This window comes from Nicotiana tabacum, chromosome 21, assembly GCF_000715075.1.
Source record: "Nicotiana tabacum cultivar K326 chromosome 21, ASM71507v2, whole genome shotgun sequence".
NCBI classification, from domain to species: Eukaryota; Viridiplantae; Streptophyta; class Magnoliopsida; order Solanales; family Solanaceae; genus Nicotiana; species Nicotiana tabacum.
The window spans coordinates 66,782,823-66,795,251 of record NC_134100.1 but is presented as its reverse complement, the minus strand read 5'-3'; the positions used below and the strand labels follow the sequence as shown (position 1 = coordinate 66,795,251).

Below are 12,429 nucleotides of genomic sequence, written 5' to 3'. Positions count from 1 at the left end.
TAGCAAGCCCATTGACCCAGAAAGGTATCCCATTCAGATGGTCAGATGAGTGTGAGTTGAGCTTTCAGAGTCTCAAGACCGCTTTGACTACGACGCCAGTTGGTTGGTTTGAACCGGGAGAGGCTCGGTTGTTGGGCACCGATTTGGTACAGGACGCCTTGGATAAGGTCAAGATTATTTAGGATCGACTTCGCACAGCTCAGTCTAGACAAAAGAGTTATGCCGACCGAAAAGTTCGTGATATTATATTCATGGTTGGAGAAAGAATATTACTTCGGGTTTCACCTATGAAAGGTGTAATGAGGTTCGGAAAGAAGGGCAAGTTGAGTCCTAGGTATATCGAACCCTTTGAAATTCTTGAAAGAGTGGGTGAAGTAGCCTACAGGCTTACATTACCACCTAATTTATCAGCGGTTCATCCGGTGTTCCACGTGTCTATGCTCCGGAAATATCATGGTGATCCGTCCCATGTGTTAGATTTCAGCTCAGTCCAATTGGACAAAGATTTGACTTACGAGGAGGAGCCGATGGCTATTCTAGCCCGACAGGTCCGACAGTTGAGGTCTAAGAGTTATCCTTCAGTTCAGGTGCAATGGAGAGGTCAGCCGGTAGAGGCATCTACCTGGGAGTCCGAGTCGGACATGCGGAGTAAATATCCACATTTATTCACCAACTCAGGTACTTTTTTCTAACTCCGTTCGAGGACGAACGTTTGTTTTAGAGGTGTAGAATGTGATGATCCAAAATGTCATCTTTAAATTTAATAAGTAATTCTGTGTTCTAAGACCTCGAAAAGCACCATTTATCATTTCTCGACTTGCGTGCACAGTCCGTAAAATTTTTCGGAAAATTTTCATGTGAAAAATGGATTAAAATGTGAAATATAGCTTTAAAACTCAACTGAGTTGACTTTGGTCAACATTTTTAGCAAACGGACCCGGATCAGTATTTTGACAATTCCGGTAGCTCCGTATCATAACTTAGGACTTGGGCATATGCCCAAAATTTAATTTGGAGGTTCCTAGCTCAAGTTATGACCATTTAACGGAACTAGCAATTTAAAGGCTAAAGACTTTCAAGTTTGACCACGGGGTTGACTTTTTGATATCGGAGCCGGAATCCGATTCTGAAAATTTGAATAGCTCCGTTATATCATTTAGGACTTGTGTGCCAAATCTGAAGTCATTCCGGATTCATTTAATATGTTTTGGCACGAAATTTGCAAATGGAAAAGTTTAAAACTCAAAGTTCGAATCGGGGTGTGAATTATAATTTCAGCGTTGTTTGACGTGATTTTTGACACCGAGTAAGTCCGTATTATGTTAGGGACTTATTGGTATATTCGTACGGGGTCCCAAGTACCCCGAGTGTGACTCGAATCGAAATCGGAACAAGAATTAAACTTAAGCAAAAATCTGGAATTTGGCCTTCTGGTGTAATTGCACCTGCCGATTTTTGACCGCAGGTGCGAGCTCGCAGAAGCGAGCCTTCGATCGCAGATGCGCCCGGTTGTGGCTGGAAAAAATTCCACAGGTGTGGAAACCTGCACGCACCCGCGTGTCCGCAGAAGCGGACACAATAATCGCAGAAGCGGAGGTCAGCACAGGTGCGCATTTTTCCTCCGCAGGTGCGAGGCCTTGCCTGGCAGCCCCATTTCGCAGATGCGAGATTTTCTCGCATGTGCGAGTCCAGGCATCGCAGGTGCGGATATGCCTGGGCAGTGTATATATTGAAGAGTCCGACATTTTTACTCATTTTGGTCATTTTGAGCTCGGTTAAGGCGAAAGTTTGGGCGATTTTCACAGAAAACATTGGGGTAAGTGTTCATTATCCTAAATTGATTATATTTCATGATTCCATACTCGTTTATATCACGAATCCTTGAATTTATGGAAGAAAAATCAGATGTTTCAAAAAACTTCCAAAAGCGAAAAATTTAGATTTGAAGGTCCATTTTGACATCGGAATTGGATAATTTTTTTATGGTTGAACTCGTAGCGGAACGGGCGTTCGAATTTCGTGAGTTTTTTCGGGATTTGAGACGTGGGTCCTACTGTCGAATATTTTAATGAATTTCGAATTTTATCCGAAAAATTTGTAAATTCATATGGAATTAATTCTTATGATTAGTATTGAATATATTGAATTGTTTGTGAATAGATTTGAAGCTTTCAGAGACAAAATTAATTTAAGTGTTGTGGTTAACCTTGACTTGAGGGAATAGAACCCTTAATTTAATTATTATGTGAATTGCATGCGAACGACGTATAGGCGAGGTGACGAGTGTCTATACGTCGTCAAATTAATTGTTTGCTTGCTTACTTGAAAAATTATAAATTATTTTAAATCATGAATTAATTATTATAATAATTATTTCTTTCCTATTCTTTGCCAAATATTAATTCTTGAATTCCTGCATTAATTGTTACATACTACTTAAATTATGTGTCTTAATTGTTATTTGACATTTAGCATATTAAATATTAAAATACCTATTTTCTCCTTGATTTCTATAATAATTTGCTATTTGATCTTGTCTGTTTCATGATTAAATCATAATTATTGTATGCTTGTTGTCTTATAATTTCATATTAATTGTTGCATTTATTGAAAAAATTTCTTCTATAAGAATTGGTAAATGAATATACTGGAGGAGCGGGTTACATACTGCAACAAAATTAATTATAATGAGTATATTAGAGGATCGGATTGCACGCCGCAACAGACTTATGAAAAGTTCATATTGGAGGATCGGGTTGCACGCCGCAACAGACTTATGAAAAGTCCATATTGGAGGATCAGGTTGCACGCCGCAACATACTTATTTAAAAGTCGATATACATATATATATGTTGGAGGATCGGGTTGCACGCCGCAATCGGGTTGCACGCCGCAACAGACTTGATTAAAATTAATATATTGGAGGAGCGGGTTGCACGCCGCAACATAACTGAATGTGAACATATTGTGAGAGCGGGTTGCACGCTGCAACAGAATTAATGAAAACGATAATTGGTTATGACTGCTGAATTGCCTTCAATTATTATAAATGAATTACCTGATTTATTTCTATTATTGTTGTTGTTACTAATATTGCGTATAGGTTAATGTAAGTGAACCGCCTTAGCCTCGTCACTACTTCGTCGAGGTTAGGCTCAGCACTTACCAGTATATGGGGTCGGTTGTACTGATACTATACTCTGCACTTCTTGTGCAGATTTTGGAGTTGGTCCCAACGGAGTACCATAGATTTGCTCGGATTTCAGCTGCCAGATGAGACTTGAGGTATAACTGCATGGCGTCCGCAGTTCTGAAGTCCCCGTCTATTTTACTTTAGTTGTGTGTTTATTTTCAGACAACTTTATTTTATTCAGACCTTATTTGTATTTATTCTAGAAGCTCGTGCACTTGTGACACCAATTCTGGGATGGTATTTACACACCGTTGTTTTTATGGATTATTCACTATATTTTAAACTTTGCTTCCGCTTTTGTTTCCTTGAGTATTAATAATTTAAAAATTGGTTAATATTATTCTAACGTTGGCTTGCCTAGCAAGTGAAATGTTAGGCGCCATCACGGTCCGAAGGAGGAAATTTCTGGTCGTGACAGATTCGAAAATGAAAAAAGAATTTCGAATCCACCATTGTTGAACCTTGAAAAGGCTTAAAGAACAAGAAAAAGGATTTGTCAAAATTCTTGGTTGTTGGCCAAATTGATCACTGGGGTGTGATGATGATGATGTTGTGAAGTTGTAGATGAAATTTGAGTTTGATTGGTGCGGATTTAGCCGAGTTTTTGTCGAATTTTGACACCAAATATTAGATTTGGAGCTCTTGAAAATGGGTGATAAGATGGGGATGAACAACTCTTGAAAATCAGCTTTGGAATTGACACATGGCCATTTCGTATAGGTTAGAACCCATTTTTTTAAGTTCTCACGCGCTTGAAGGAGTTGTTCTAACGCAGTGATCCACGTCAGCAATAAAGGTGTAATGATTAATGATAGTAGCAACTTCGGGTATAGTTCGGGGGATTTTATGCATTATCCTTTTTCTTTGGCCTTCAAAGACTTAATATTTTAATTCTTTTACTCTGTGGTAAAGTGTCTTTAATTGGACAATATTAAATAGCCATGTTTTATAATATTGCAATTCACTGCAAATACCAAAGTTTCTTTGAAAACTTGATTAAATACTATGGACAACAAAAAGGATAGGAAAATACTATAAACTTTAGTTTGTTCATGAAAGAATGATTAATGATCATAATTAATGATGTTAGACTACTTTAACCATTTGTTTCAAAGTGACGGGAACCAACATTGTTTTGGTAAAAGACATAAACCATCACTTGATGATATTACGTGAATGAGGCTATTTCATTAGTTAGAGTAACTATAATGTGAAAAGTTTATTTATGGAAATTGTACCTCATATATCAAAGGTATGCACCCTATTTATTATAAACCAAAATTATTTTAAAATATTATTTTCTATAGCTATCTTTTATATTTTATAGCAAAATAAGTATTTATGGTATATACTACCATTGAGCAGAGGCGGATCCAGGATTTGATGGTTACGGGTGCCACTCAGGGGCGAATGCACATTTATCGAAGCAATGTCAGGCGACACCGCTTCGTGAATTCTTTTGCTAAATATATGTATTAATACTGTGAGGAAGCGGATAAGTAGAAAAAAATGACATCACTTGACATAATTTGTCTCTTGGTATATTGGTTATGTGCTTGATTTTGCTCTAAGAGGTCAGAGGTTCAAACCTCAACTAGCACCTCTTTTTTTCTTTTTGCAAATATTTGAGAGAATCTATGCGGTTAAAAATTGTGATGAAGTAGAATTTAATTCAGGACTTTTCTGACTTAAGACTCAACAAAACCAATACACTAAAGTTATTTCTTGTGTAGAAGTATGATAATTAAAGTTATTATTCTCGTTCTTTTATAAATTTTGACACCGCTTATAAAAAATCGATGAATGTCCCTGGTGCCACTGCTTTTAATGCAAACCGACCATAGTGAAGAGATTGAACTTGGGTGTACATTTAGTCGGTTCGATCCATTTTTTATTAATTCGGTACGGTTCTGTCCATTTTGAATTAATTCAATTCAATTTAAAAGATTGTTTTATGCATAAATGAATATGTGATCACAAAATCGAATAAGTTATATCCAATTCGGTCTAATTCTCTAGGTTCAAATTCGATTAATATGATTAAAAAATATTTTAAAAAAAAAATTTAAATTAAGAAATACATCACTTCAATCTACGTATAGCTCGATTAATATTACGTCTTTGATGCATCACTCTAGTTTCTAAAATTAATAAAATAACATTAGATAGATAAAAAAAGGAAATGATTAAAATCACATTCAAATAAAATGAAGATCTAGAAAAAGAAAAAGGAAGCAAATATACAATTTAAATAAATAATAAAAAGGAGATTGTACAAAATAGAGTAAATAACAGAGGTGTAAAGAAATTAAAAGAATTTAAAAGAAGGAGCATAAAGAAAGAAGATAACAACAAAACAACTAGGACTTCAACAGAGTCTCGATCCTGGGTATTTCATGTGGAATTTCAGTGCTTTAACCATAGCACCTACAATCATTTTGTTACTTGGGGTACTACTCTTTATATATGTTCAATATTTAAGAAAAATACTAGTACATATATACGATTTTACTCGAGCAACCGGGTGGCGTACCACCCCCAAGCCCCTACATAGATCTGCCCCTGCCATTGAGGCATGAAATACACTATTTATGTTTTTCCTCTCTCTTAGACAGTTGGACATACCTATTTTTAGAGTGATTGTCGTTACTGAATTCATGAATACATAGCGCGAATATATATGAATACATGCGCGTACAGTTGGACTGCCCTGATTTTATGCGCTTTATATTGTTGTATTCATGAATACAGCAGCGCGAATACATGTGAATACATACGCGTACAGCTGGACTGCCCATATTTTAGGTGCTTTTTACTGCTGTATTCATGAATACAGTAGCGCGAATACATGTGAATACATGCACGTGCTGGACTGCCCTGATTTTAGGCACTTTTTGCTACTGTATTCATTTTACATGGCGCGAATACATGCGCGTACAGCTGGACTACCATGGTTTTTAGGCGCTTTTTGCTGCTGTATTCATGAATACATCAACGCGAATACACTACCGTAAGAATTGAATAATAGCTATAGGAAGTAATTATGTATATGGTAGCTACAGGAAGTTAATATACACTAAACAATAGTAATTTCTGAAAATTTCTCTTTATTTATTCTATAGTACTTTGGACCGGTCTAAAAGCGTGACGACTTGTATGCCACTTAAAGATATTTATGTCATAATTTTGTAATGTTTTAACTAAAATGGCAGCCCATATAAGATCAAAACTTTAAATAGCCATATTTTACTTTTACTACCCGGTTTAAACAATTAGCACCTTACTTTACTTTTTTTAACCCTACTCTCACTTTCTCTAGAAAACATAAGCGCTCCCCACATCTCTTCTCTCTCTCTCAGCATCGTCCCCCTCTTCTCTCTTCTTCACAATTTTGCTGGATTTTCTTCTTCGGTTTTAAAACCGTTCTTGATGGCTGCATAACATTTGAGAATAAATACTATGATTTTCTGTATCCTTTAATGCTGCATTTTCCAACCGGTACCTAACTTACAAATTTTCTTCCCCGATCTTGATGCCTTCAAATTTTATGCAATACGGAACACATGACTGTGCCCGGTATCAATCATATGTTGACTTGTCACCTATCTGTCTTCACTACCACGTGTCTACTCGAGAGGCGTACACCTGTAATCTATAAATTTTATTCAATACAAACCTATTAGCTAGTCTTCCTCCTAAAAGCCCTAGTACTACCCTATAAAAACACCATTATATGTGTTGAAAAGAACATGGTTTTCATCATAAAAGAACGTCTAAGGTTTTACATAATTAATATTCAATCTCTGCATCTAGAGAATTAGGAAGTTGTGAAAAAAAAGAGTTCATCCGCCTTTGTGAGAATTCCTAACGACTGTGACACAAGTCGTGGTTGCTGTGATTCCGCTTCCGCGAAGGAGAACAACAACAAAAACATACCCAGTATAATTTCACAAGTGGGATATGGGAAGGGTAGTCTGTACGTAGACCTTACTCATAACTTGTGCAGATATAAAGGTTATTTCCGATGATAGACCTTCGGCTTAGGCAAGCATAAACACGATAATTTAGAATAAGGAGAAACTCGTAAATTTCCTAAACTAGTATTTACGGGTTAAATACTTCATTAGTAATCCCCACAAGAGAGGATTTCATTCTCAAAACGGAAAAGGTCCTGATATATCCCTCTATTATTAAAAATTATTTAAAATTACCCCTTGTTATATTGGATCAAAAGAACCCCTACCGTCTTACTATTCAAACACATATACCCCTTCTTTGACGGATTGGATACGTGGCATGCGTCCAAAGCTGTTGGTCATTCTGATTTTAAATTAGACTCGACCCGCTCAATTACCCAAGACCCAGAACCCAGAACCAAGAAAACATAATCATTTGACCCATACACTAACCCTAACTCCAAACGCTGCCGCCACACTAGGAGCTCCTCCTTCACCACTCACCAATTCCTCCATCACCATTAGACCACCATGACCACCATAGAAAACATTCTTTCATCGTCTTTGTTTTTTATTCATCCACCTCCATTTGACAATTACCTTGAACATTTTGGATTCTCCTAATTGCTTGAAATACTCTGTAGCCGAGAGACATGAATACTGTAAATTCAGATGAAGAATTTTCAAAATTTCAAAATTTGAACACCGGAATGATACTTATGACGACAATTATTTATTTACTTTAAAAATCTAAAAAATAACATAATGGTAGATTCCATCACAGTGGTTTCTCCAATTCAGTCGCTAGTTTATACTTCCCAATGCATTGTATAACGTGGACATATTATTATGCTCTTAAAATATTTGAAAGGTTAAGACCACAAATTTTATTCAATTTGACTGATAACTAAATTGCTTTGAAGCTATTTTGTAGTGCTTGGACTGATATATAAGTCTGCTTGTTGACCCGACAAAGAGTGAAAGTAGCAATGAACTTGTGAAATTCAGAAGGAAAGATCTCCAACCCCGGATTGAGGTTGCAACTGCAACTGATAGGAGCTGCTAGTGTGGAAGAAGAACGGAATGGAGGGGATAAGGTGGAAGAACAAAAGAGTTAGGTTCTGGGTCTTGGGATAATGGGGCGGGTCGAGTCTAAGATGGACCAAGAGCCTTGGATGCGTGCCACGTGTCCAGTCCGTCAAAGAAGGGTATATATGTCTGAATAGTATAATGGTAGTTTTTTTTATTATATTCAACGGTATAACGAGGGACAACTTTAAAGAATTTCTAATAGTGGAAGAATCTTTTTTTTAGGACCTTCTCCGTTCTCAAAACACAAATCCGAGACGTTTATTAAGGAAGGATCGTTGTTTGACAATCAATTGCTTAATGTTAGAGAGCACTAACATGGATAGGCAAATCATTGTGAACGCTCTTCTATATTGCAGCATAACAATAATGATATCACTTTTCTTAATTTTATTTTTGAGTAATAGAGTGACACGCTTGCAAAGTTTACATTTATCAAAACAAATAAAGAACAGAAAGAGCCATTTCTTTTTTCTTATTCATGACCCCAAAAATTCAGTTGAGTTCTTCAACATTTAAGAATAACTAATTAACTTAATGCTCCGTCATTTTTTTTAAAATAAAAAAGAGAACAACAAGAGAACAACATGATGAATCCATTGTACAGTGGGGAACATGCCAAAATGAGCCCTTATCATTTCCTATGAAAATGGGGTGCTTTGGTGATATGGAGAACAGATGTTCCCTCTTATGTCAAAACAAATGGACTACGAAAGCTACACAACAAAATAGGAAGAATAACAAAAGAATCAATAACGATTGATGTCAGCAGGGCGGAGCTAGAGGAGCGGAAGGGATTCATTTAAACCTCCTTCGCTATATACAAGATTAAATTTGTTTATGTTTATATAGTAAATGTCGAAGTCCTTTGGTGAAAATTCTGACTCCGCCGCTATATGTAACTACTTGCAGCACTAATAGTCAAGTCCAATTCTGGCTTCAGATCTCCAGTGCTTGGCTTTTTCAAAACCATTGGCATAATTCTCAAAATCTTCAACAGTTTGGTCAATTTCTTGTTGAGTATTCATGACAAAAGGCCCCAATTGTGCTACTGGTTCACCTAATGGTTCACCACCCACTAATATAAACCTTAGTGGCTTTGTGGACTTGTTGCATGCCTCAAGTTCATCACCAGAGCCACTTAGAAGAAGTAAATGATGTGCTGATGTTGGTGATGTTCTTGAGTCAAAAATGCCCTCTCCTTCTAATACATATACAAATGAATTGTATGACTTAGGAATTGGTTGCTGCAAATGCGCTCCTGGCTTTAGAGTGAAATCCAAATACATTGTTGGAGTCCTTGTGTATATGGATGATTTTTTTCCTAGTGCCTCCCCTGCTATAATTCTCACCCTTATCCCATCTTTTGTTGCTTCTGCTATTTCCTCGCTTGATATCTCTTGGTACTTTGGCTGTATCCTGTCATACACAAGTATGGTTTATGACTGACGATTTCAGAATTTAAATTTTGATGAGTAATAAATTTCGTATTTAATTTTTGTTGAGATTTTAGTACCTTTCACATAAATAAATTTTATGTCCATAGTCAAAATATTGAAATTCTTTAAATCTGTCTCTACGTTATGATTAGCATTAAGTTCACTCTATCGTCCAATCTCGAGAGGAAAAACAAAACATGTTTCACTTGATGTAATCATATATTCATCCCACTTGCAACTCATAGCAAGGTGCCCTTGGACAATGGACATTAATATACAGATACTAATTCTTTAATATCATTAGTGTACAGAGGTTTAACTATTTTAATAATTAAATAGAAGGATTTGCTTACATTTTATTTGTGGAGGAGAGATTAATCCACAACTGTAAACCCTTTTGAGTTCCGTCAGCAGCAGGCATTTCAGAATGAACAATTCCTCTTCCAGCAGTCATCCACTGTAAATCACCAGCTTCAATGGTACCTTTATGTCCTTCAAAATCTTCATGCGTCACAGCACCCTGGTCTCAAAAAGAGAACATTAATTAATTGCTTTTCAACTAGTATTATGAACCTATTAAGAATCCTATTAAGAATTAACCAATTTTCTCTATTAATTATTAGCATAAAATCTTCTAGAAGAAGCATGAGTATCAGCCATCATCGTCTACTTATATTGCTCCACCACAAAAGTTGATACTGACCCCCATAGAATTTAAATGAATTTCAAGAAATATTTGCACTACTAAATGCATCACCTTTTTTATTTGTGCCATTTTCAAATATAGTATTGTAAACAAATACTCCTTGCATTTAATTCCTTCTATATTGCGTGGTGTTTGTCCGAAAACGGAGTTTAAAAACGGTAAAAAAAGATTCTGGCATGTCACTAAATATAAATTTTAAAGTTTAAAATTAAAGAGTTAGAAAACAGTCATTCCTTTTACAACATGTTAAAAAAAGCAACAGTGTCTTGTAAAATAAAACAAATTGAGTAATATGCACGGCATGAAACTTCCAGCTATTTAATCTTGATATTTACCTTCAATAAGAAATAATAGACTTATTTTATAGGATTAACATGCATTAGCAGCTAGAACTAAACCGGATATATATATCGTAAACAAGTAGCATGGGTTGCTTTCTTAGAAGTTAGACAATCACATCTGCTCAACTACTGCCTTCAAATTAATATACTAGTAATCATCATTAGTTTAGCCTTTGACAATCCACAACTACAAATGGAATATCTATGTATTGGGTTTTTGAATAAAGGGAGAAACGGAGTGAATGTTATATATATATACCTCCAACATGTAGGTGACCGTTTCAAAGCCTGTAAAATTCAGAAAAAGAGCGCATTAGTGAAGAAGAAATTGCTAAATTAGCATAAAACTGAAGAGAATGGATCGACTTTAATTTGACCGAAAATGAATCATTATATAGAATGTGACCTCTATGTGGATGATCAGGAAATCCAGCAGGAGCAGAAACTGCAATAATTTTCACATGAAAATGTCTTCAAATTTAATAAAAGTATCCGACCAAAGAAAAAACTTACCTGAGAATTCATCCAAAACAAGAAAAGGGTCGAAGTATCTCAACTCGAACCTGAGAAAGGATTTGTTGATAAGCTCATAAAAACTTTTAATCTACAGAAATGTGAATTTCACTGAGGGATCGGACTTCATCATCATCTATTATATAGGAGTATTTATTTTTGACGTTATATATATTCCAGCGTAACCCTCTTTAATTTCGAGCCTGATTGTTTGTAGAAGAGAAAAATAAATGTACGTACCTTCCAATGCTTCTTCTAACAACAGCACCAAGTCCTTCATGCTGAGGCCGTGCGAGAAATTTCCTGACAACAGAACGCGGCGCCATTTCTACTGATATTAATTATTATGTCTATTTTGTGCAAAGTTTCCAATACTTCGAAACTTGTCTGTTATTTGAGTTTAACTGAGGTTTCTGTACCAATTTATAGTACAAAGAATTTTGTTGGGGGGGGGGGGGGGGGATCCGTTAGTTGAAATTGGCAAGTCAAAAGAAGAGAGGATGGGACCCACTGAGATATTTTATTCTCACGTCAGCCTAGCGTTTTCATGATGTACCTCTGCCAATCTACTTCCCAATCCCCATTCAATTCACACTGCCCCAGCGTTTACCTGTTCTCTCATTTATTTATTTCTCAGAACAAGGCTTTTGTTCTTAATTCAAGTATCGCGGCGTAAATTGTTTTAATACATTGTTTTGTAGCTTTTAATTTCTTAAAAATTATCCATAACAAAATCTTACACTATCCATGAATTATAACCTGTTATCAGAAATGGGTGCACCCTCTTTTTATAGGTTCAAGTATGTATATGTGTGTATTTATAAAAGAAAGAGTATGGGGAAATAATCTTGAATCATAGACATCTTTACCCGTAAAACGCTACAGTTGAATTTATACGTGACTTCTAGACAAGTGAATTAATTTGATCCTGAAATAATGAAACAATTAAAGAAATGCGCAATGCTTAGCCTTGAAATGAAGATGAAATCACGAAAAACAGTAATGCCGGGAGCAGAGCTTCCGGGCACAACAGTGATGAAACCAAGGAACAAGAAAGTAAAATTGTATAAAGCTTTTAATCAATTATAGCGTAAGTTTGCCAGAATAGTTGTGTCCTTTACAATGATAACATAACTCATTATTTATAGCTACGCAGGGAACACAGTTCTAGGATCGTACTCTTCTTTAATGT

At 35.9% G+C, this 12,429-nt stretch overlaps 1 protein-coding gene across 3 annotated transcripts; it reads right to left on the bottom strand.

The window, feature by feature from the left end:
- Positions 1-8,854: 8,854 nt before the first annotated feature.
- Positions 8,855-11,644, bottom strand: LOC107805331 (pirin-like protein At1g50590). Of its 3 annotated transcripts, XM_016629360.2 has the most exons (6): positions 11,478-11,644; positions 11,238-11,287; positions 11,131-11,169; positions 10,984-11,012; positions 10,031-10,197; positions 8,855-9,657 (listed from the first exon to the last, which is right to left on the bottom strand). In XM_016629360.2, exons 1-6 carry the CDS (start codon positions 11,561-11,563, stop codon positions 9,153-9,155), a joined length of 876 nt encoding a protein of 291 aa, XP_016484846.1. In that variant the 5' UTR covers positions 11,564-11,644; the 3' UTR covers positions 8,855-9,152. The 3 variants fall into 3 exon arrangements, with proteins under 3 accessions (XP_016484846.1, XP_016484847.1, XP_075098417.1); XM_016629361.2 differs by lacking the exon at positions 11,131-11,169; XM_075242316.1 differs by lacking the exon at positions 11,238-11,287.
- Positions 11,645-12,429: the final 785 nt, after the last annotated feature.

Coding starts and splice junctions, on each gene's coding strand:
- LOC107805331 (XM_016629360.2), bottom strand. CDS start 11,563: ATGGCGCCGCGTTCTGTTGTCAGGAAATTTCTCGCACGGCCTCAGCAT. Junction 11,288..11,477: donor GTTAGAAGAAGCATTGGAAG/GTACGTACATTT, acceptor ATCCTTTCTCAG/GTTCGAGTTGAGATACTTCG. Junction 10,198..10,983: donor CGGTCACCTACATGTTGGAG/GTATATATATAT, acceptor TTTTGAGACCAG/GGTGCTGTGACGCATGAAGA.